General features: G+C 45.1%; 1 protein-coding gene across 2 annotated transcripts in view; it reads right to left on the bottom strand.

The window, feature by feature from the left end:
- The window catches only part of LOC118092615 (tropomodulin-3), a 43175-nt gene that overhangs the window by 8505 nt on the left and 8620 nt on the right, over nucleotides 1-26050 (bottom strand). For both annotated transcript variants that reach the window (XM_035130886.3, XM_060282686.2), the window contains exons 2-9: nucleotides 22050-22255; nucleotides 20590-20746; nucleotides 9078-9200; nucleotides 8606-8695; nucleotides 5390-5520; nucleotides 4337-4444; nucleotides 2893-3036; nucleotides 1112-1256 (exon numbers count right to left, since the gene is read on the bottom strand). In XM_035130886.3, the coding sequence (XP_034986777.1) occupies nucleotides 1112-1256; nucleotides 2893-3036; nucleotides 4337-4444; nucleotides 5390-5520; nucleotides 8606-8695; nucleotides 9078-9200; nucleotides 20590-20746; nucleotides 22050-22175 (1024 nt within the window). In that variant the 5' untranslated portion in view covers nucleotides 22176-22255. The remainder of the gene's footprint in view (nucleotides 1-1111; nucleotides 1257-2892; nucleotides 3037-4336; nucleotides 4445-5389; nucleotides 5521-8605; nucleotides 8696-9077; nucleotides 9201-20589; nucleotides 20747-22049; nucleotides 22256-26050) is intronic.

The raw sequence follows: 26050 nt of genomic DNA on the forward strand, positions 1-26050 counted from the left end.
TGGTACCTCGGTTCTCAAACGTAATCCATTACGGAAGACCGTTTGACTTTGGTAACGTTCGAAAACCGAGGCGCAAAGGGCAGCCTGCAAATTGCATTGAGAAAATCGAAAACAACCCACCCTGGAAGTCAAATACAACAAAAATATTTTGTTCGTACAGTAACAAACAGCATTTAAGGTTACATGTAGTTAATTCTCACTACATAATTGGGGAAAAAATTTTTTGTATTATTTTATGTCTTCCTGTGCTCGTTGTACAACAAGTAACAAGAACTGTATTATTGTCATTTGTTAACTGTATTTTATTAACTAATAAAGCATTATTTTTTTAAAAAAGAGAGAAAATAAAAAAACACGCAGTGGAAGCCATTTGACTTCCGAGGTGCGTTCAAAAATGGAAGCATTTGTTTTTCGGCGTTCAGGTTCGAAACGTTCGTCAATGGAGACATTCGAGAACCGAGATACCACTGTATTTTGTGTTCTCATTTTGTATTTTTCTGTTGTGAACTGCCTTGGGATCTTCGGATGAAGGGCAGAATATATTATTATTATTATTATTATTATTATTATTATTATTATTATCCTTTAACTAAGTAAATCAATCTGGTTGGCCATGATGGGAAGCTAGATGCGGGATTAAATAGGCCAGAGGTGGGGGACATTTTGCAGGCAGAAGACCACATTCCACAGCAGGCAGCCTTGAGTAGTATGTAGGGTCCTGAGGCAACCAAAAGATGGAGCAAAATGGATGTGACTCTTAATCTTTGTTCAGCGTGTTATATTCTAATCACACAAATCCAGCAGTTTCACACCCACCTCCATCCAGGCATGTAAGAGGCATGATCAGAGTTGAAGGACGCTTTCCAGTCAGGCAAAAGCACGAGGAGGCAACCTAGAGGGCCACATTTAGTTTGAGGTTCCCCACCCATGAGACAGGCCTTAGGCCTGACCCAACAAGGCTCTTGAAGAGGAATCAGTGTGGAGGGGAAGCAAACCAGCTGGAGGGGCTGAACCTTTGGTGTCAGTTTTCCTTATAGAAATTATGCCAAGTAGCTGCCACCACACTCAGTGTGACTGAGGCCTGCTCATTCTGCAGCAAAGAATGCCTTACCCAAATCATTGTTTTTCGTAATTGCATCCGCTCCTCTGGCACGCGGTCCCTGCTGTGTGAAGTGATATCCAAACTTGAGGATCTTAGTGTTCTCCTCGAGCATCTTCACGATCTCTGTTTCTACAGGGGTCCCCAACTGCTGCCTCTGGTGGAATCAGCAAAACATTAGAAATCAGCAAACGTCGGTCCAGGGTTGCCCAAAATAAAGTCTCCTAAGCACCTTGGGATTTTTAGATCAGTAGTGGGAACACTGAGATGGGTGATTTGACCCTAAAAGGGTGAGGCACAGCACGGCATATGTGGCGATGGGCTTTCCCATCTCTCAGGTAAGAAGAGTTATGTTTCAAATTCAATAAAAAAATTCCTTCAGTAGCACCTTAAAGACCAACTAAGTTTTTATTTTGGTATAAGCTTTCGTGTGCAAGTGTGCATGCACACGAAAGCTTATACCAAAATAAAAACTTAGTTGGTCTTTAAGGTGCTACTGAAGGAATTTTTTTATTTTACTTCGACCCAGACCAACACGGCTACCTACCTGTTTCAAATTCAGAAACTATTAAACTTTCAGGTACCAAATCCAACCTCAAGGCAAATAGTCTCCTGCTTTCATTAAGAGTCAGATAGGGTAAAAGTTATTATTATCATTATTAATGCTTTTATACTGCACTGGCAGCCTCACAACTGACAGTAAGAGCTGTTTGGCAGTCGAACAGACTCCCACGAGAGGTGGTGGACTCTCCTTCCTAGGAGATTTTTAAGCAGAGGTTGGGTGGCCATCTGTCATGGATGCTTTAGCTGAGATTCCTGCATTGCAGGGGGTTGGACTAGATGACCCTCAGGTACATTCCAATTCTATCATTCTATGAACTGACACTGCTTGGGAATTTTAAGATACTAATAAAAACTCCAGTGATTTTAAAAAGTCAGCGCCATTTTGAAAGGTTCGGCCTGTCATCTTGATTCAGAATGGTGCTCAGTTTTATCCAAACATACAGTAGATGAAAACCAGCTTTCGGAAACCATCACGCGTATTTGGTTACGGTATCTTAAGCGGCGTCCAAATGCACAGAGAAAAGAACAGACAAACCATTTTGTAAAACATAAGATATCAGAGCATATCTACTTATTTTTTAAAAATTGTAAGCACAGGACAGATATGGACTATGTGTGTGCAGAGATTGCAAACCACATGTTAAAAACAATAACCACAACACCCCTATCTCAACTGTCAAAAAACTAATTTGTTTAATAACTAGTATGTAAGTAGTAGCTAACTTTTTTTTTAAAAAAAACCCAGCTCTTTTTACTCTCAGCAATTAAAGTTACAGGACAATTACTGTCATTGGAAGGTGGCTGTTCAAGACCAACACAGAACTAAGAGAGAGAGACAGAGGGTTAAATTCATGTTGTAGATTTAAAAACTGCTTTGGGAAAGGATTAATAACTCCAAAGGCATCACTCCTCTGAAGAATAAAATTGCCCAATTTGTCCAAGTACAACATTCAGGCTGAAAGGAGACATATGAAATGTGTAATGCGGCCAACAGGTCCTCACTTTCAATCTCTCTGCCCTCTGAGTATTCAGTAGAAGGTCTGAATGCATTATCTATGCAGTTACAGCTTCCACCAAACAGTGTCATTTGAGAGGTGGACCAACAGCTCAACCTTCAGCCTCAACCCTCCCCCCCCAACTAGATTTATTGATTTTTTACAACAAAGCTTTGGATTCTGGCTAGCCTGCATTTTGACTGTTGACTTTGAATAAGAAGCAGCTGAAGTTACCTGGTTATCGATCTTTATTTCGGTCAGGGTTTCGTTCTCCTTGAGCGCTTCAACCAATGCCAATATTCCCACACCGGTGATGAAGTTGGATTCAATGTTTAGACTCTTCAGTGTTTTGTTCACCCTCAACATGTCGGCAAAAGCCTTGAAGTACAAGAGGTGTCAATGAAAGCAGCCCACATGGAAAACCAAAACAGAGTATGACCATGTCAGACATGAATGAAAGCCTACACCATAACAGTCAGTACTCAAAAGGTGTTTTAAGGCGATGAGGGTGACGGTGTCCTGGTTTCAAGACTTCCCTCCCACCAACATCTTACAATGCTTTCAGTCTTGCCTCATCCTGCAAACCTGGCTAAATTCTACAGCGCAACGGTACCGCCTAGGCTTCAGAAACTCCTGGAACACTGTCAGCTGGCCAAGCCGAGCCCACCAGGCCCTATAAAAACCCAAACATCCAAGTCAATTTCTCAGATTGAGCAACTCATTATTGTGAAAAGCTGCTGAAGAGACCAGCCTTGCCTCATCTCCCCCTTTTGTGCCCCTGACCCTCCTGACTATGTCCTAATGTAGGAGGGGCCCAAAGGGCCCCAATTAAGGTGATAATGTAAATCCCTATAAATCCTAGAATATGCTTATAATAGTGAATTATGGGAACTTGTTGCTTTAAGAAACTGATGATCTAGCAAGATGCCGTTCTTTTACCAGAACAGAAGGTCAGCTAACACGCAAATCACAAAGATAAAATTCATAAGCTAGAACACAAATTGTTACATAGTACACGTAACACAGGTTCCCAACACGCATACTATCTCACAATGTAACATATTATTGAGAATCAAAGACCTAGTTAGCGATCCTTGGCCTAGTTAGCAATGCTTATTGCGCATGCGTATTAGATTAGGTAATGACATACGTATTAAATATGAAATGAGATAATGATGAATATTAAAATATTAAATGATGTAATGCTTTATGTGGTTGGTTAAATCAAAATCCTTTGTCTGAAATGTTATAAATTCCTGCCCGACCTTTGGGCGGGGCTGCAGTTTTGCGAAAAGATTCGACTGTAACCTTATTGCTTTGCAATAAACAAAACGGACTCCTAACTCCTCTTGTCTCTGAGTTTTATTGGCTAACTCAGGAGATAAGCCATTTTTTGGCTTACAGCATTCTGGCTCTTGCACCAGAACGAGACCCCTAGTCAAAACAAAATTAAAAAATTCCTTCCAGTAGCACCTTAGAAACCAACTTAGTTTGTCATAGGTATGAGCTTTCGTGTGCATGCACACTTCTTCAGACCCCTAGTATCAGCCTTAGTCTGAGCTCATCCAAGGCATGACAGGTTTTGAAAGCATCTCTCCCTCATGCACCACCTTTTACCTTAACTCAATTGTTCTGAGTATGTCATGACAAGATCAGTAAACCCTGGAATCTCACTTACGGCAGCAACAGGGTCATTGCTCCGAGTAGCTGCAAGGCTGAAGCTCTTCACGTAAGTATTTGTTTCCAATGCCTTGGCAAATTCTTTCAGTGTTGGAATAGGAATGTTCTTCCATCAAAATTAAAAGAGAATAAGACACAATTAATATTATGATGGCAGTTGCCTCCTTCCTTCAACTTGGGAGCAGTGGGGCCCTCAGTCTATTTTCACGAGGGAGGAAAGTGAGGGGAGAGGGCAGCAGAAAGAGAGCTGCCCCCATCTGCACTAAACATTTAAAGCAGTATCATACCACTTTAAACAGTCATGGCTTCCAGCAAGTAATCTTGGGAGCTGTAGTTTTGTTAAGGGTGCTGAGAGTTGTTAGGGGGTTCCTTTTCCCTTTCAGAGAGCTAAAATTCCCAGAGTGGTTCACAGTCAATCCTTCTTCCCAGGGAACTCTGGGAACAGGGGTTTCCTAACAACTCTCAGCAAGGACAGCATGTGCCACTGTAAATATCCACAGATCAAAAAACCAAAATAAAAACAATTCTGTCCTACCTTGGATCCCAAATGCCCTGGAACTCGTACGCTTTGGCTCCCGAATGCTGCAAACCCGGAAGTGATTGTTCCGGTTTGCGCATGTTCTTTTGGAACCCAAACGTCCAATGGGGCTTCTGCAGCTTCTGATTGGTTGCAGGAGCTTCCTGCAGCTAATCAGAAGCCGCAATTTGGTTTTCAAACATTTTGGAAGTCGAACAGACTTCCGGAACGGATTTCGTTCGACTTCCAAGGTACGACTGTAATTAAATAACAATTTGAATTGTAGTAAGTAAAGCACACTATCTGCCATCATAAAACACTGGCGCCATATTGCCATGGACACAAAAAATTCCGGTCATTTTGAAAGCTACATTTCTGGACTCCAGAAACAGGCACCTGTACCCCACTGGATGCGACTCTCATCAGCCTTGGCCAACGTGGTTAAGTCAGGAATCATGGGAGTTGTAGTCCAGCAACATCTGGAGGGCCACTGGCTCTCCAATCCCTGCTGTTCTCTGTATGCTTCGCAGTTACCTTTATGTTGTTCAAGTTGACTTCAACAAGGCGCGAATCGTTGTCTTTAATCCTTTGCAAACTCTCCTCTACGTTTGTGGGATTTGGTGGCTCGTTGAAGACGGGCATGATCTTTTCGCCTTTGACCACATCTGAATCAAGAGACAGGGAATGTGAGAAACATAAACATTGAATTTTTCAATCCCCCCCCCCAAATGGTGCCGGTACTAGTTTTAAAAATGCAGGTTCAGGTGTTGCAACATTTTTCTATCATGGCAAAATTTCAACTACCATCAACAAAATTCCACAGGGAGAAGTCTGTAGTATGGAAGCATAGGGATAAACCAGGCATCCCCAAACTTCGGCCCTCCAGATGTTTTGGACTACAATTCCCATCTTCCCCGACCACTGGTCCTGTTAGCTAGGGATCATGGGAGTTGTAGGCCAAAACATCTGGAGGGCCGCAGTTTGGGGACGCCTGGGATAAACCAAAGTACACAACCAAGCCTCCCATATCTTGTGTTGTTTTTTTTAAAATATATATGTATATATGTATGTATGTATGTATGTATGTATGTATGAATGTATGTGTGTGTGTATATGTGTGTGTATATATATATATATATATATATATATATATATATATATATATATATATATGCCAGAGCCCATGCAAATGCAATGCAGAAGAAAACTCAATTCTATTCCAATTCAATTGTAAAAAAAACCCCAATGGCTAAAAAGTTTTGATTTGAAAGACAGTTACACTGATCTTTTAATTTACTCCTTGAAAGTATCTGATGGGCGCTTATTTTTATATGTTTTATTACAAATATTTTGTTTGTGTGCGTGCGCATGTGTGCGTGTGTGTTTTAAATTTTCCGTCTCTTGCAGGAGGTTATTGAGTTGTTCTTGTTTTTATTTTGATTATGTATTTTGTGTTTTTATATTGTATTGTGGTTTTATCCTGTGAACCGCCCTGAGACCTGTGGGTTTAGGACGGTATATAAATTTTAATAATAATAATAAGGGCAATCCTTCACTGGAAAACAAAATTCATAACAATGCTCCACCGCTTCCTCAAGATGTTATGTGTTACTGATATTGGGAGAACTTTAAATGAAAAATCTGGAACGATAAAAAGATAAATTACAGGTTGTTTCCCACTAAATTGTACTCAGAGTAGACCAGCTGGATGAGTCCAATACAACCGTACAAACAAATCCCTTTATGTGTATTATGGGCTGGAGCTCCCAAAAAACCCTTCCTCCAACAGAAAGGATCTTGAGCAGAGTTCCCTGGGAAGAAGGACTGACTTTAAATCACGCTGAGCTCTGTTGCACTGTGGTGGGGAAGCCATGACTATTTAAAGTGGTATGACACTGCTTTAAATGTATAGTGTTTGTGGGGGTGAGGGTGATTGAAAAATTCAAAGTATTGGTCCTGACCTTTAAAGCCCTAAACGGCATCGGCCCAGAATACCTGAAGGAGCGTCTCCACCCCCATCGTTCAGCCCAGACACTGAGGTCCAGCGCCAAGGGCCTTCTGGCTGTTTCCTCACTGCGAGAAGTCAAGGGAACCAGGCAGAGGGCCTTCTCGGTAATGGTGCCCGCCCTGTGGAACGCCCTCCCATCAGATGTCAAGGAAATAAAACAACTATCTGACTTTTAGAAGACGTCTGAAGGCCGCCTCGTTTACGAAAGTTTTTAATGTTTGATGTTTTATTCCAGGCTTCCTCAACCTCAGCCCTCCAGATGTTTTCAGACTACAATTCCCATCAACCCTGACCACTGGTCCTGCTAGCTAGGGATCATGGGAGTTGTAGGCCAAAAACATCTGGCGGGCCGAGGTTGAGGAAGCCTGTTTTATTCTGTTTTAATATTCTGTTGGGAGCTGCCCAGAGTGAAACCCAGCCTGATGGGCGGGGTATAAGTAACCTATTCTTATTCTTATTTTTGTTCAGTCGCTGGGAATTGTAACTCTGTGAGAGGTAAAGTGCCCGGGATTCTCTGAGGGAAAGAAGGTGGGTCAGATGCTTGGCACCTGCCTGACGTTGCCCAGTGGTGCCACAGGCCTGGCAGAGAGAGTGTTCCTGGAGCCCAGAGCCCATTGGCTCCAGTCCTTGGCCAGGCTCTGACCTCACAACCAGCTGTGGAATCCTGGGGAATGTTCTGTTTCCTAGGAGGCCAGGTGAGTTGTTTAAAAGGATCTCCGGGTCAGTTGAAAGCCAGTTGGCTCAGTTAGCAGCCCATAAAGCAGCGATCCTTCTTTTGTGGTCTTGAAAACTGTTTGACTGACCTTTTGCAGAATGTGCTGCTGGTGGCGTAGAAGGTAAAGTCATGGGAAAGAGGGGAGGCACAGTGGCGGAGGAAGGGGGTGGTGGGGTGCGGTCCGCACCGGGACGACGACACAAAATGACTTTTTAGGAGTGATGTGGTGGCTTAGGGCCTGCAGGTTCTTGCATCTGCCTACTGCCTCTCCCTCAGTCGCCCTACAGCTGTGGAATCCTGGGGAATGTTTTGTTTCCTAGGAGGCCAGGTGAGTTGTTTAAAAGGATCCCTGGTTGAGCTGAAAGCCCAGTCAGTTGGAGCAGTTAGCAGCCAGAAAGCAGCCATTCTTCTGTTCTTGTCTTGAAAGCTGTTCAAATGGATCGACTGACTTTCTGGACCTTTTCGGTTTTCTACCCCCATGGAACAATATGCTGCTGGTTGCGCAGAAGGTAAAGTCATGGGAAAGAGGGGAGACATCCTGAAGATTCGTGCCCCCGCCACATGCCCAGTTTTTAAAGATGCTCCTTGGACCAATGTTGATGTTTTATCACTTTAAATTATTATTATTATTATTATTATTATTATTATTATTATTATTATTCTGTTGGGAACTGCCCAGAGTGGCTGGGGAAACCCAGGCCAAATGGGCGGGGTGTAAATAATAAATTGTTGTTGTTGTGCAGATGGGGCATAAAACTGTGCAATTCAACCTCACAGGAATATTATGACAAGAAGAGTCTTTGACCTCCTTAACAAAGGCAAAAGAGACCTACCAAGCCACCTTGCTGCCTTGTCTGGGACAATAGCTTAGGACACTTTAAAATAAAAATAAAAATGACAAACATAGATAATCCAGCATATGTCACTCTGCATGTGCTGAATTGCATTAGGAAACCCATCTCAGCGAGGCTCACTTTCAGTCCAACCCACAATGTTGCATTTCCGGACTTTCAGCATGAAAACTCACTTGAGAAGCTTTCATTGGCGACACCATTGCTACTTCCCACAATATCGCAAAACTGAGAGTTGCTTATCAAGTTGTGCATTCCCAGGATAGCTGTTCGGGAGAAAGGAGAAACAAACAGCAGTTAGGTTTTGCAGCTGGGCCCTTAACGCGACCAAAACATGAATCTGCAGCAGAATTTCTCAAAGACCAAAGTCATTCTTACGACTCCTTGTACAGTGCCACTAACAATGCAGGCACTGCTTCTGAGATATGGCTCAGAGTCATACCAGCATCCTCTATGCCAGAGACTGGAACCTATAGCTCTCCTGATATTGTTGAGACTCCCCACTCCCATCAGCCCCAGCCAACATGGTGAATCCAATCATTTGTGGCTTCCCATCCCTGCTGTAGGAAGAAACCTTAAGAATACTTATATCAAGTAGCATGCTTTTAGGAAAGCTATATCAAACTCAGCACACACATGCACACCAACCTGCAATGTCACATAGTTCAGTGTCTGTAGCACTTGTCAATGCTTCCTCCAGTTCAGGATCAAGACTCACTTTTTCTTCCGTGTAAGACTGTACTGGCTTTGGCTTTGGAATAAACACTTTCCCTGTTCAAAAGAGGAGGACAGTTGTTTTAGGATAGTATCAGTGCTCAGCTTCCGACAACCTTGCAGGATCTTGAGATCGCATTGCATGATGATCAGTAGCTTACAAAGTCAATACTCACCAAACCAAACCACATCACTAAAGGGGTAATCCAGGCATCCCCAAACTTCGGCCCTCCAGATGTTTTGGACTACAATTACCATCTTCCCCGACCACTGGTCCTGTTAGCTAGGGATCATGGGAGTTGTAGGCCAAAACATCTGGAGGGCCACAGTTTGGGGATGCCTGGGGTAATCCCTTAGTCCTGTATACCTGAAGGAGTGTCTCCACCCCCATTGCTCAGCCCAGACACTGAGATCTACCACGCAGGGCATTCTGGTGGTTCCCTAACTGAGAAAAAGCAAGGTTACAGAGAACCAGGCAGAGGGCCTTCTTGGTAGTGGCACCTGCCCTGTGGAATACCCTCAAATCAGATGTCAAGGAAATAAACAACTATTCGGCTTTTAGAAGACATCTGAAGGCAGTCCTATATAGGGAAGTTTTTAATGTTTGATGTTTTGTTATGTTTTATATGTGCTGGAAGCCACCCAGAGTGTCTGCAGCGACCCAGCCTGATGGGCAGGATATAAATAACAAAATTATTCTAATGAGTATTATTGAATAGGACGTCCCTATTTTCATCAGAGGAATGTTGGAGGGTATGCGCTCAAGGAGGATGAAAGAATGAGGAGCGTATGTGGCTCTGGGAGAGTCCTAAGGGCACATACAGAGAGGCCTAGAGGGTGACATTAGATATCCCCACCCCAGGCCAGAGGTTCCCCACTGTTAATATACAGCAAGGGAATCTTTATTCATTTATTTAAATTACAGTGGTGCCTCGCTTAACGAATGCCCTGCTTAACGAAATTTTCGCTTAACGAAAGGTTTTTTCTAGCGGAGGTTGCCTCGCTAGACGAATTCGTTTTCGTCTAGCGAATCGCGGTTTCCCATAGGAATGCATTGAAATTCAATTAATGCGTTCCTATGGGCAAAAAAAAATTCAAAAAAAATTCAATGCATTCCTATGGGATTCGCTAGACGAATTTTTTCGTTATAAGAAAAGACCCGTGGAATGAATTAAATTCGTCTAGCGAGGCACCACTGTACTGGAATTGCTCAGTCGGTAAAGAACAAGACTCTTAATCTCAGTGTCGTAGGCTCGAGTCCCATGTTGTGCAAAAGATTCCTGCATTGCAAGGGGTTGAACTAGATGACCCTCATGGTCCCTAAAGGTAAAGATAAACGGACCCCTGACCATTAGGTCCAGTCGCGGATGACTCTGGGGTTGCGGCGCTCATCTTGCTCTATAGGCCGAGGGAGCCGGCGTTTGTCCGCAGACAGCTTCCGGGTCATGTGGCCAGCATGGCTAAGCCGCTTCTGGCGAACCAGAGCAGCGCACGGAAACACCGTTTACTTTCCCGCCGGAGCGGTACCTATTTATCTACTTGCACTTGACGTGCTTTCGAACTGCTAGGTTGGCAGGAGCAGGGACCGAACAACCGGAGCTCACCCCATCGCGGGGATTCGAACAGCCAACCTTCGGATCGGCAAGCCCTAGGCTCTGTGGCTTAGACCACAGCGCCACCCGTGTCCCTACAACTCTACAATTCTATCATTCTATGATTCTAAACACGGCACCTAAAGAGCATGGCCGAGTCCTCAGGAACTACCCCCAAAGTACTTCCTTGGATCCTGGCCTAGAACATTATCACCGTTTCCATACATCACAAAGGCCGTATTCCACAACAAACACGTCAGCCTGTCTGCCAGTTCAATAGGAGTGTCTCCAATTGCATTTGCCAAATTGAACATGAAAATCCAGCTTTTACATCAAGATAGAGATCAGTGAGTAGCTCAGTAATCCAACAACATAATTGGCTTCAGTCTTTTGATTGCAATGCATCTGAGTGATTTTCGGCCCGCTTAAATCAGCATTTGCCAGATGTTCTGTATGGATGCCTAATGGCACCAGATTGGCAGAGCCAGGCTGATTGGTTGTCAAATTCCAGGACATCAGGTTAGGAAAGGCAGCTGGAAATGGTGCTTTAGACGTCTCTCTGATGGATGCCTGACAGCAGTAATTGAATTATTTCTCTGCTAAGGCATTCTGAGTAATTCAATAGGTGGCACTCCTATCCCAGCTTGCTGCTTCCTATGAGATCAAACATAGGAACAACCATGGAGCTGGATGTGTGTGTTCAGTATGAAGCGAGAACAAAAACACAACGAGAAAGTTGTAAATGCACATAGATACAACCAACCTGTACAACAGGAAAACCTAGAGGATGAGTGGGCAACCTTTGGCTCTCCAAACGTTGCTGAACTACAACTCCCATCACCCCCAGCAAGTATGGTCAATGGCGATGGGAGTTGTAGTTCCCTACCCTTGAGCTAGAGCAGGCATCCCCAAACTTCGGCCCTCCAGATGTTTTGGACTACAGTTCCCATCATCCCTGACCACTGGTCCTCTTAGCTAGGGATCATGGGAGTTGTAGGCCAAAACATCTGGAGGGCCGAAGTTTGGGGATGCCTGGGCTAGAGGATTGAGAGATGTGCTGGAACCTAAGAAGAAGCCTTAAGCCACCTCAGACTCATGCCCATCTAGCCCAATATCGCAGACTCTGACTGGCGGCAGCTCTCCTGGAAGAAAAGGTCTTCTTCCCCTTCGCCCTGCTAACCTGATCCCCATTACTGTAGAATGAAGCCTTGAACAGTCTGCATGCAAAGCACATATTCTACCAATGAGCTATCGAAACAGAATTGAGGAGCCTGTAACTTCAATTCCCAGCAGCCCCAGTTGCCATGTCCAATAGTCAGGGATGATGGGAGTTGTAGGACACTGCACTGGAGCAGACTGGACCATACCTCCAGGCCATAGTCAAGGCCCCTGCTCTGTGTTTCTCCACAATATGAGAAACAGAGAGTGGCAACGCAGGCACCGAGATTACGGCACTCCCTTGCTCTGGGACCGATACTCTGCTCCATCCCTTCTTGGCTTTCAGATCCCAGAAAAAGCTGTGATTCTGAGGGCTTCTGCAGACCCTGAAGGAGACTCCAGAAGGTTCTGAAAGCCTGTCTTCATCCCTAGAGAACCTCTTGGGTGTAAAGGTCATCAGAGGGGGCTCTGTCGTAGTTCCACCACTCCTATAAGTGTGGGGAATGGCGGGATGGGCTGTAAAGGTAAAGGGACCCCTAACCATTAGTTCCAGTCGTGACCGACTCTGGGGTTGTGGCGCTCATCTCGCGCTATTGGCCGAGGGAGCCAGCGTTTGTCCGCAGACAGCTTCCGGGTCATGTGGCCAGCATGACAAAGCCGTTTCTGGTGAACCAGAGCAGCACACGGAAACGCCGTTTACCTTCCCGCCGGAGCGGTCCCTATTTATCTACTTGCACTTTGACATGCTTTGAACTGCTAGGTTGGCAGGAGAAGGGACCGAGCAATGGGAGCTCACCCCGTTGCAGGGATTCGAACTGCCGACCTTCTGATCGGCAAGCCCTAGGCTCAGTGGTTTAACCCACAGTGCCACCCACGTTCCCTGGTATGGGCTGTGGCAGCCCCTAATTTGTAGAAACCCATCTTCACAGAGGCATCTTCACTGCATATTCCCCTATACCCTGAAGACACACTTATTTACTTGATAGTTAAGGTATTATGTTTTGTGGAACAATCCTTTCTGATGAATCTATACTTATTATGTTTGATACTTATTAATGTTTTTAGTTTGTAGGAAGCCACCCAGAGTGGCTGGAGCAACTCAATCAGATGGGTGACATATAATTATCATCATCATCATCTTAGTTGGAACAATTTGACTTTTAAAAATAATTCTGTATGGTTACCATGCTGCAACCTGTCCTGACACCGTAAGTAAATATAGGTAAGCAATTCCTACTTCTCCTAGCCATTTTGCTTGGACCAAGCGCTTTTATTTTAAAACTTACATTGTGGATTCTGTATATTTTAAAAAAGAAGACAGAACAGGATACAGCAGCCTTTCTCAGCCTTGGGTCTGTAGATGCTGTTGGACTACAACTCCCATCATCCCTAGCTTGCAGGACAAGTGGTCAGGAATGATGGGAGTTGTTGTCCGACAACATCTGTGGACCCAAGGTTGAGATACAGTCTGGGATACAGGCATCGTAATGAAACAAGAAAGGGGAGCATCTTTTGCTGAAAAGTGAATCTCGCCAAACAGTGTCAAGCCTCCCTTTCCAGCTCGTCACCATCTGGTTCTGTTTTCCTTGAATTCACTTTCAGGTCGTCACAAGTCTTGGCAAGAGCTAACTCCGATCTTCAAGAGAAAAGGTAATGAAATGGGGTGGGGTGGGGGGTGGAATCAAATATGTCTGGAATCCATCTTAGCAATATTACAAGCAATGGAAGCCCGCACAAGACTCAAGGGTCAGAGTTTTCATGGCACAGAAAACTTGGACGTAGATCTGATGGGATGACTCAAGACCCACTTTTGCCTGGACTCATTTTATAATCTTTAGAGGTCCATGTTGAAACAAATACGACTGATACTGGACTTGATTTTGCAAGCCTCTGACACACCATGTACAATAGGGCCTGTGGGTGGTAGCCTATTAAATCCTACTTAAGGGTAAGTGCATTGAAATCAAAGGACAATAGCCAGTCGTGCCCATTAATTGCAATGGGTGTGCTCTGAATAGCCCTGACAATGGGTTCGATCCTACGAACCAAAAGTTTTCAGAACCAAAATGGGAGACAGAAGATTTATCACAACTAATTGAGAGCTGCTTTCTTCATATACCTACAGGGATGATCTCATCAACGATGGAGTATATCATCATCTTCAACTGGTAGACTGGAACACATAACTGGGCCACAACGCTGCCTATAGTGGTTTGCACCAATGGCAACACCACTATTTAGTGGTGCGTTGTTGTTTTTAATGGGTTGCTGCCTTCTTTTTTTTAAAAAAGAGACAATAGGAAAACAAGTGCTGAAAAGCAAACATGTACATTTAAAAGCAGGCCTCATGCTGCTGGTTGGATATGCACAGGAGCATGTGAAGTTGTCTTATGCCACAGATCTATCTACATGATGCCCTCCAGATAACAACGTAAGATGAGGCTGATGGATCAGGCCATTGGTCCATCTAGTCAGCATCCTGTTCTCACAGCGTGAGATGCCTGGGGGGCAGCCTGCAAACTGGAGATGAATACAACAGCCTCTGCCTGTCTGCAACTACCAGCAATTGGCATTGAAAGACATTTGACAATAGAGCAGGTAGAAAGGTAAAAGAAAAGGTAAAGGACCCCTGGACGGTTAAGTCCAGTTAAAAGCGACTATGGGGTTGCTGTGCTCATCTCGCTTTCAGGCCAAGGGAGCCGGCGTTTGTCCACAGGCAGCTTTCCGGGTCACGTGGCCAGCAGGATTAAACCGCTTCTGGCGCAACAGGGCACCGTGACGAAAACCAGAGTGCACAGAAATGCAATTTACCTTCCTGCTGCAGCGGTACCTATTTATCTACTTGCACTGGTGTGCTTTCAAACTCCTAGGTTGGCAGGAGCTGGGACAGAGCAACAGGAGCTCACTGCATCGTGAGGATTCGAACCGCCGACCTACTGATCGGCAAGCCCAAGAGGCTCAGTGGTTTAGACCACAGCACCACCCGCGTCCCTGGAGGAGGTAGAACATCATAGCTAGAAGCCTTGACAGACTTGCGCTCCAAGAAATTCTCTCACCCTCTTTTAAAGCCTTCCAAGTTGGTGGCCATCACTGCCTCCCATGCTGAGGACTTCACACAAGGACAGTGCTCTACCAGAGTTATGAATGCTCCCCAATTATATAGCAAGTCTGAAAAAGCTGAAAGCAATGGATATATATTACACGCTCCCTCCTCTCTTTTACTTTTCTCGGCCTGCTATAGCCTTCACGATTGCATTTCTGTTCCTTCTGATGAGCATTATTCTTCATGGTATGTGGCAGGAAAATAACCCAGTTATTAAAAACAGAATTGGCTTCACAAAAGAGGGCTCTGAGGCAATCTGGCGAAAACGCACAAGCTGCCACCGCCCCCCCCCAGCAAGCGTGCAACTGGAGAAAAGCACCTCCCTCCTGGTTTATTTCCAGTGGAAAAGCTGCCAGCTCCCATTCTTGTGCCTTTCCTGTCCATTTGTTTCCATTATTAAACCTAGCACTGCAGAGCTGCACGTTAAGAACTGAGGCAGCAGCTCAGCCTTCTCCCACAGCCCCAAAGCATTCTGGGTTCTGCAAAAGGCCGCAACACTACACAGGCGATGAAATCTCTTATGAAAAGCACAAAATGGGTACTGTCCAAAATTCACTGTGAGCACCTAACCTGGATTCCCTTGGCAGACTCTGCAGAAGAGCCATAAACGTACTGAGCCCTGCTGGCTCAGCCCAGCAACTCATCTAGTTCAACATCCTGTTCTCGCAGCGGCCAAATGAATGGCTCGGAGAAGTCCACAAGCTGGACCTGGCTGTTAACAGTGTTCTTCCCACTTGGGATTCCCACCAACTGGAGTTCAGAAGCACACCGCCTCTGGAGTGGAGGTAGAATATGAATAATAGCATACTTGTGAGAGCGGAAGCCTGGACGGCCGGGCAATGGCCTTATTATTATTTGTTGAGTTTATCATTCTATCCAGACACTGAGGTCCAGCGCCGAGGGCCTTCTGGCGGTTCCCTCGCTACGAGAAGCCAAGCTACAGGGAACCAGGCAGAGGGCCTTCTCGGTAGTGGCACCCACCCTGTGGAATGCCCTCCCACCAGAGGTCAAGGGGAACAACAATTACCAGACCTTTAGAAGGCATCTCAAGGCAGCCCTGTTTAGGGAAGCTTTTAATGTTTGATGGATTTCTGTATTTTAATATTTTGTTGGAAGCCGCCCAGAGTGGCTGGGGGAACCCGGCCAGATGGGCGGGGTATAAATAATAATAATAATAATAATAATAATAATAATAATAATATTATTATATACCACCCTATACCTAGAGGTCTCAGGGCAGTTCACAGAAAAGATCACAACATATATACAGTGGTACCTCGACTTCCGAAGGTTTCAACTTACGAAGTCGGCAAACCCAGAAGTATTTTCGCCGCGTGCGCAAAAGCGCACTTTGCACATGCACAAAATGGACGCTTTGACATACAAAGGTTTCGACTTACGAAGAGCGCAGCGGAACGCATCGCCTTCGTAAGTCGAGGTACCACTGTAATCAGAAGAAAAACAGCAACCCAACAACACACCCTGAAGAAAAGAGACACATTTTAAAAGGGTATAGGATGTCAAACAGATCAACCAAAGGCCTGGTTAAAAAGGAACGTTTCCGCCTGGGGCCTAAAGGTGTATAATGAGGGTGCCAGGCGATCTTCCCTGGGGAGAGCATTCCACAGACAGGGAGCCACTGAAGAGAAGGCCCCATTCTCATGTTGCCACCCTCCGGACCTCTCGAGGAGGAGGCACACGAAGGAGGGCCTCAGAAGGTGATCTCAGGGTCTGGGTAGGTTCATATGGAAAGAGGCAGTCCTTGAGGTAGTGCGGTCCTGAGCCACTGGAGCAGAGCACAGTTTGCACTATTTCCTTTCCATTGCAGCTCCAGGGGTACACTTTGGCCAAAGCACATACACAGAAACTTTCTCACACAGCTCTGAAGAACTTTTGAAGTACTCAAAAATAAGGAGCATGTGAGTCACCGGACGGCAACTCCCCATGTCTGACCCTTGGCTGTGTGGGCTGAGGCTGATGGCGTCCCCATAACCGACCCAAATTTAAACACTGCTGTGTTCTTCCCTTTTATACACTGGGATCAATGCCACAGTGAGCTGGTTTAGCTGCTACCTCTTGCAATCATCAACAACAAAAAAGACCCTCACACAAATGCAAACTAGGTCTCACTGGAGCTCCCAGCGAGTCTCGTCTTGCGCAGTCCCACCCTTATTTCTGTTCTGAGAAAACTTCTGAGATTCCTTTCCAGGTAATGAGCAAATACTCTGAAAACTAAAGCTCATTGTTCAGTCACTGTGAGGGCAAAACTCTGCACAGCCTTTGGAAACAATGACATAACTATACAAGCAGAGAGCCAAGTGAGAGCTTTTCGAGATTCCTCTTGCTCGACGTGCACCAACACAAACGTCGTCAAAAGGACACATCTGCACTTGAGGCTGCAAGGGCGACAGGAGTGTTTTTGCTGATAATCTGTGAACATTTATTTATCTGAGGAGGAGATCACATGGTGGAGTGGGGGTTTTTTTGGGGGGGGAATGCACATATCAAAACACTTCCACACCCAACAGTTTGGCATAAGGGTGTCAAAATGGTTATGTGTGCTAAGTATCATTGAAATGTATACAAACCATGGTGGGAAAACTATGGTTTTCCAGGTGCTGGCAGACTGCAGTTCTGATACGAAAAACTGAATGAAATCAAGCCTGAGATGAACCACATGATACATTTATGTATCAGAAATCATAGAGAGCCATTGTGGTGCAGTGGTTAGAATGTTGGACTAGGACCTGGGAGACCAGGGTTCAAATCCCCATGCAGTCACGACACTCACTGGGTGACGTTGGGCCAGTCACGGCCTCTCAGTCTAACCTACCTCACAAGGTTGCTGTGGGGATTAACTGAGGAGAGGGAGAACCACCTTGAGATCCTTGGAGAAAAGGCAATCAGTTCAATCAATTTATTTCACATACTTGTGCAAAAAAAGGGGGGGGGAACTGTGCCAAAAGCAAACACAACATCTGGTAGCTGATTGAATTACATGGAGATCAAATTGTAATGCAAAAAAATACAACAGATGCGAAATAACAGAAGCAATAGAGAATCGTATAGCATCTAGCGCAGTGCATTACATTTGCCAGAACAGGCAGAAGAATCGTTAAGTGGTTCTTCATGACCCTCAGCAGTTTTCAAGTGGGCTGTGCAGGAGAAAATCCTAGGAACCCACTGCCTAGATGCTGGCTTACAACGGACTGGCTTGCAGCTGAGCTATCCTGGGTTGCAGAACAAGGCAATCAATGCAAAATGCACTGCATCGCCCTGTGGATGTCCATGGGTGATTTCCATTCCAGCTGAGTCTAAATACACCCTCAGTGATTTGCCCAAGGTGGCACAGGAAAGTCAGAAAAAGAGGCAAAGTAGACTTCAAGCCACAAAGGCTTGGGGTTCTCAGGCAGGTGAAATCAGATGAGTCAAACCATGTGGGCAAATCCAGATTCGCATCTTGCTTTTTTATCGCAAGACACAAATCCGTTTGCAACTTTACAAATGGCAAAATTTCTAACTTCCGTGCTGTCATACAAGAGACGTAATGGTTTGCTATATGTAATTCGAAATTCTTTTATTATAATTTTATCTAATTCTGTATATCTTTTAACTTATTTTATTGTTATTAACTGTAAACTAAACCGTGCGTGCCCTTGTTCTTGTTATGTCTCTGAGCTTAAAGCTGAAATAAAGGGATTGGATTGGATTGGCATGTGGGCAAACGAAGAACGGTTTGCAAGCACTGACGGTCAGTTGCAAAACCACACTCCCTTTACCAGCATGATGCAAACTCAAGCCACACAGGCAAAGGGACAGGTGATAAGCAGTGCCTGCAAAGCCTGCTTCTGGCCAGGAGTCACATCTTTAACTGCCTTACACCTGACAGCATATATATAGGGCAGGTGGGTGTGGCTTTTGGAAAGAAGGCTTGCGGGTCAATTTAGGACTCCCGCTTGGCCCAAGCTCACCACCTCTGAAGTAGGGAATCAATTCCCCAACCCTTCTGGGTCCTCGAGCTGTGTGCTTGCAGCAGACAACGATTGTTTGCATGCCTTCTTGATAGTCACAATGCTTTTGGGCCACAAAGCTCCCATTGTTATGTGGATGAAATCTGTATTTTCTTTCCAAATGTCATTCTGCGAAAGAAAGTTTCCTCGCATCAGCCCTCTCCACCAGCAACAGTGGTTCATTGTATGTTCGCCAACAGCTGGGGTAGGGTGAGACTTTCAAGTTTTAGCAACCGCTTATGACAGGGGCAGAGGGGTGCTTTATTCATTTTGGAGAAGCAGCCCTCTCCGTTTCGAAATTCAAAAGCAGCATTTTCCGAGGACCTAAAATTCATGCAGGCAAGGGCACATCTGAGGCCCAGTTCATACATGTGAAGGAGTCAACACACACACACACTACCTCCTCTCTGTTACAGAGTAGGTCCTTCGTCTCATTCCTCGGAAGACAGACAGGGCTATAAGGTTTAAACTGGATCTTTAAAGGTAAGGTAAAGGGGCCCCTGACCATCAGGTCCAGTCATGTCCGACTCTGGGGTTGCGGTGCTCATCTCGCTCTACAGGCCGAGGGAGCTGGCGTTTGTCCGCAGACAGCTTCTGGGTCATGTGGCCAGCATGACAAAGCTGCTTCTGGTGAACCAGAGCAGTGCATGGAAACACCGTTTACCATCCCGCTGGAGCGGTACCTATTTATCTACTTGCACGTTGATGTGCTTTCGAACTGCTAGGTTGGCAGGAGCTGGGACCGAGCAACGGGAGCTCACCCCGTTGCAGGGATTCGAACCACCGACCTTCTGATCAGCAAGCCCTAGACTCTGTGGCTTAACCCACAGCGCCACCTGGGTCCCTAAAACTGGATCTTTACAAATGTTTAAAATAACCTTTTCTTTTAAAAAAAACCCTAAGCCGTTCTTTTAGAAATTCTAGGTGCCGAATTCCCAAGGGAGCAGAATTTATGTACAAGGGAGCATGTATTTATGTACATGACCACGGCTGTGCAGATGCTACTAGCCCAGAGAGGGAAAGAAGATACCGAAGAAGAATGGCAGATCAAGTTGATGGACTCTGCCAAAATGGCCAAAATGACCGGAAAAATCAGAAATCAGGAAGACCAAAAATTTAGTAAGGGGAGGGGATTTATAATCTATCTTAAAAACCATTGTAAACAGCTAAAATCGTTAGTGGGATTGGCATAACACTTGTAGTTTAATGGTGAATTTGGGATATAATGGAGATGCAGAAGATTTGGATTATTATAAAAGATGCAGGAGGAAAGGACTAACGATAGGACCCACAAAGGGGAGGAGGGAGAAGTCCAGGAGATTCTGAGGATTCTTGTTTTTATATTGTATGCTGTTATGTGATTGCAAAATTTTACTTTGAAAAACCAAAAAAAAAAATTATTTAGAAAATAAAAATAAATAAACTGGATCTTTATGTACAACTGCCAAGCCAAGCATTACCAGTTACAGAAAAAGCAAGGAAGAAAGGTGAAGAAGTAAACTCACACCAGTTAGCTCTCAGGGCGAGTTTGCGCAAACCATTGTGCCCGGTGTGGCGGCGGGGTGGGGGAGAGGCGTCCTTACCTTTCTTTTCTCCGGTGAACGGAACGCAATCTTCAACGTCTTTCTGCTCCAGCGCTTGCTTCTCCAGATACGAAAGAAGTTTCTCCCTGTCATAAGCACCGGAGGGCTTTTTGGAAGTCTGGTCCTTTTGCCGGAACCCTGCGGGCAACAGTGCATTCTGCAAAACGAAAACGACAAGGCTTCTACCGCTCTTATTCGTCAAAAAACAACAAACTGCAGAAGCAATCTACTAAAATGCACGCAGGTGTCTAGGAAGGGGTCGAAAAGGCCAAATCCTCCTGGATCCTGTCCCGGGAGCAGAGCCATCACTACCATCATGTTTCCTTGCATCATCCCTATCTCCTGGGACAGGATGAGACTTGCAAGTTTGAGTACAGTTTTAACGCAATGATAATATCTACATTTATTCATTCATCACTTTCTACTTCTGGGGCATGTACTTTTAGACCCCTCCCTGCCCACTCACATATAAGACTCTGTTCCACTTGGTAGGAACTGGGATACATCCCGATGCTGATATATCCATACATGTATAATATTTTGTGCTGGGTTTATTCTGAAACAAATTTGTTTTTATTTTGGCATATTTCTACTGAACTGGATCCATTCTGCAAGCACCCTTGCTCACGGATAGGCCATTTCTGGGTGTGAAAAGAGTGCTACGTGTGGAAAGTGAACCAGATATATATATGTTGCAGCACACAATTTGCTGACTTTTTCCTCTGCAATCCACATCTGTTAATGCTTGTATCTTAACATCCATTTCGCCTGCATATCCAAGGCACATGCAATTCCAGATGTGGCCATCCTGATGTTACTGAACTACAACTCTCACCATGCTGTACTTCGGTTTTTCCCAAACTTGTATCTCCAAGCTGTTGTTGGAACTACAACTCCCATCATCCCTAGCTAACAGGACCAGTGGTCAGGGATGGAAATTGTAGTCCAAAAACAGCTGGAGACCCAAATTTGGGAAACCCTGCTCTACCTCCATTTCTGTATACCGGTTGCTGGGAATCACGAAGTGGGGAGAGCACGGTTGCACTCATGCTCTGCTTAAAGACTTCCCACAAGCATCTGGTTGGCCACTGTGAGATGCTGGACCAGGTGAGCATTTGGCCTGACCGGCCGGGTTGTCCACATGGCACTTATCCCCAGCCATTGGCCGTGCTGCCTGGGGCTGATGGAAGTGGAGAATCCAGCAACAGCCAAGATGCCCCAGGTTCCCCCAGGATTTGCTTTCCATTGAAAAGATGTTTGCGCTCCAGTCACTGGGACTTGCAGCTTGTCTGTCCAACAGCACTAACACATGGACTCATTCCATTCAGGCTTCTTGTGGAGTCAAGCCACTGTTTTTTGCACTATCTTGCAACATTAGCTACCCTGAAAGTTTGTACAAGAGAAAGCAGGATAAGCACTTTTTTAAACAGAGGGAATCGTCCCGCTGACCCAAAACACACCTCTGGATCAAGATCATCCAAGACGGTTTCCAGTTGTTTCAACTCTTCTTCCGATAACTTGCCCAGGAGTTCATCCTCATCGAGGTCCTTGTATTTGTCCAAGTCTTTTCGGAAGGGGAGAGCCATCGCTTCGGCTTGCGAGGCGGCAAGCAGCTTTGTCAAGTGTACAGCAAGGCTGGCAATCTGGGTTTTATTTTTAACCGGGACTGTGGAAAGAGGGACAAAGAACTCATCAACAAGGGCATTTTGTTCTGCAGCGGTGTGTGCAAATGGAAGGCCGTTCAAGCAAGTTAGGATGGTGCAGAGCAGCCGTTCCAACTGCAATGGCAGAATATAAACTACAGGCAACGAGCGATTTAGGCACGTCCGAATGGCGCACACAAGCTGAACCCAGAAGTAGAATCATAGAATCACAGAGTTGGAAGAGACCACAAGGGCCATACAGTCCAACCCCCTGCCAAGCAGGAAACACCATCAAAGCATTCCTGACAGATGGCTGTCAAGCCTCCACTTAAAGACCTCCAAAGAAGGAGACTCCACGACCACCAAACGTCATAAAAACATTACGAAACAGGGCAGAACGGGGGCATGGCTGGTGCGGAAGGGGCAGGCTTATGCACACTCTTATGCCAATGAGCGAGGGAGTCCGGAACATAACCCCTGCACAAAAAGAGAATTGCCTGTATTGCTGTTACTAATACTTCTTCTTCTTCTTCTTCTTCTTCTTCTTCTTCTTCTTATTATTATTATTATTATTATTGCTGGTGCCCTGGCTGCCAGTGAGATACTGGGGCAAATTCTAGCTGTTAGGGCTGGCATGCAAAGTCCTAAATGGCTTGGGACCCAAGCACCGAAAAGTGTGCCTCCCCACCACCCAAATATCAACCATCTCAGGTTCTACATTTGGCAGGGGAGGACATCCTGAACAAGGAAATTCAGAGTCAATCAAGGACTTTACAGGAGGTGATGCTGAAGACCTGTTTCGACCTCTACATCATCATCGTCGTCGTCATCATCATTATTATATCAATTACCGCCATGTACCCTCCTCCCAAGTTAGACTGCAGTACTAGGAGAGGCAATTAGACCTTTCTTTCTACAATACTGTCCTAACTGAAACCTTTCTACATCCCCCAAGCTGTGAACCTGAAAGACGCTGGTTCAGGCTTGATATCTGCACTTTCTTCCCCGTGGTGCAAATAGAAGCTTGAGAGGGGCAGCTTCAATCAGCAAAACAAGGCCCAGGGCAAGGGGAGAATCAGGACCCCCATAGTCTGGTGTGTGTGTGTGTGTGTGTGCGCGCCCCCCCCCCCCCCGCCGCCTTCTGCACATCAATGCACCTGCTATTAATGCTTCTTGAAAGAGCCAGGGGATACCCCAAACACAGCTCTCTTACATTTTCTTTTAAATCTACACCTCTGCCTCCTCTCCCGCCTTCTGCCTTTTGCTCTTTAATTTCAAATCAGAACTGGGGGAAAAAATAAAGGGAAATAGCAGTGTTATTGTCATGGTTATTATTCTTATTCTATTGACACTTGTCCCAAGGATTAAGAAGGTGCTGGTGTCCAATCCCTTCCCAACTATGATGTCGTAATATTTTAAATCCGCACACTTTCAGATTTTAAAGACATGCATTTAAATGTGCCCATTTGTAAGTATTTTCATATGTTGTTTAAGATCTGTTTGCTTTACTGGTTGTTCTTAGCCATCAAACGATCCTTTGGGAGGAAGAGCAAGTTATTTTTTAAAAATATAATACAGTAAAAGCAAAACTCAACAAACTGATGTTACGTTCATCCTGCTTTGAAGTAAATTTCTTTGAACAGGGTGATATACAAGGAAAAGCAGTACAGTATATGTATACTGTATTGATAAAACGCCTGCAAGAAGTGCGCATTTCGCTTGAGAGGCTCATGCATTTTGTATTCAGACATCCATACTCTCGAGTACAGAAGGTAAAGTGACAAATGACCCTAGGAAGATTAAGGGTAAACTCTGAGGTCTGCTGTCCTGAGTTTAACTCAGGTCGCATCTCAGATTTCTGTTTAAAATCTAGCACCTATCTACATTGCTGGGCATGCATTGCCCAGAAAATGCACAACCCCCTTTCCCCTACCATATCATACTGCTGCTTAGGTCAGCAACCGAACACACAACTTTCATTGTTAAAACAACAACAGGTAAAAACAGGTAGGAGATAATTTATCTACTCTTCAAACACTAGTTACAGATCCCAAGACCTTGGAGTCAGCTGCGCATACACAAACTTCGTGAAACCAGTTATTAATTTTGTTCGTGCTCAAGGTCACCTTCACAGTCTGAATCTGGAACGTGCACAAAGGAAACCCTGGCTACATTCAAAGCAGATCACACACAAGCTTGTGTTAAAAGCTGCCTACCTTCTTTTTATTCCTGTTTTTCACCTACAAAAGAACCTGTGCACTTAGCCTAAGGATGGAGACGGATCTGGGCAACAGCTAGCTGTGCCTGTCTCCAATGCTAGTCCTACTCAGAACAGACCCATTGAAGTGAGTGGACACAACTAAGGAAGACCCATTCATTTCAGTGGGTCTGCTCCAAGCAGGACTTCGTTTGGGTACAACACCTGGAATTTATTATATGTTCAAAGATGGTGGATCAACCACTGTGTGTTTCTCCTCCCCAGGGACCCCAGGTGCAACATGAAACTTGCACAGCAGAGCACAGTGCTACAGGCAAGACTCCATTGCTCTAACCCCACCCATTTTAATTACTCTTGATTAAGAGTCCTGGAGAACTCAAAAGCTTGCAAATCATTCTGTGGCATTTTGATTGGCCTAATGAAGGCATTGCCCTAACGTGGATCTGGGAGGATTTCATCATTTTATCACTTCACTCTTATTTGATTACACACTTTCTCTTACATCCTGCTCACTCAAGTCCAAAGCTGCTTTCTTACTAGATTCCATTAGAGCTCGGCTTACAGATTCCTTTGAACGTCATTGTTTACTTTAAAGGAAGTGCCTAACTATTTGATCTTGGCAATATGTCACCCACTGGGCCACGTTCTCTTTGACTCCAGGGATCAAATGTTGGAGCTTTCATTTGCTTGCTCCGAAACATAGAATTCGTATCAACGTAACATACATAAAGCAAATATCAAAAACTGTGTCGGTTGCCGGTAAATTCTTTATATTTTGAGAAGGGGGCAGGAAATAACAAGATTGTGACATCTCCTTGCAAGTCAAAAACCAGTTAAGAACGTAAGCCACGGATCAGCATTAAGCTAACATCTTTGTGACAGACATGTGCTTATTCATTCTGCTACTTTTCCATTAGCAGCAAAAATAAAACATTGCTGCGTCCAATTTCTATACAAAGTGAAAGTCGGCAGCTCTTTAAAAAGGTGTCAGGTATATAAACAAGAATTTGAGTGTCGCTGGCATACAAACAGGTCTGAACCAGAGACAGCTGTTGAGTGGGAAGCAACGGTCTATGCAGGGAGAAAGAGCTGGTGAGCATGCCCGAAGTCAAAGCAAAGTGATAACTGCTCAGGCAGCATCCTAGTCTGAACAGGAAGCTGTTATAGCATCTCCTGTTAAGGAGAGCCAATGGCCAGTGTGGTTGGGCAGAGTCACTCCAGCAGCTGAGGACACATTCCTGCCTTTGGAGATGCCTCAACCCAGGGGTAGCCAACAAGGGACCCTGCAGATATTGTGGGGACTACGACTCCCATCATCCTTTACCACTGGCCATGATGCCCAGGGCTAAAGGGAACTGTAGTCAAACATTATCTACAGGGCCACAGGTCCCACATCCCTGCTTTGCATTTCATCACCTTCCATGTTCGCTAGGTATCGCCTCTTTTCACCCAGTGGAGAATCTGCGATGAACGACAGGTCTAAAGTCAAGGCATCCGCGTGATTCCTCTCTTAGGAACACGCGGTCTCTTTTTCAGATCAGTGAGACTCGGAATTATTTCGTTCAACCTCCCTGTATTCCTTCCCACCATCTTCTTAAAA

The sequence above is a fragment of the Zootoca vivipara genome, chromosome 13, assembly GCF_965207765.1.
Source record: "Zootoca vivipara chromosome 13, rZooViv2.hap1.1, whole genome shotgun sequence".
Classification (NCBI taxonomy): Eukaryota; Metazoa; Chordata; class Lepidosauria; order Squamata; family Lacertidae; genus Zootoca; species Zootoca vivipara.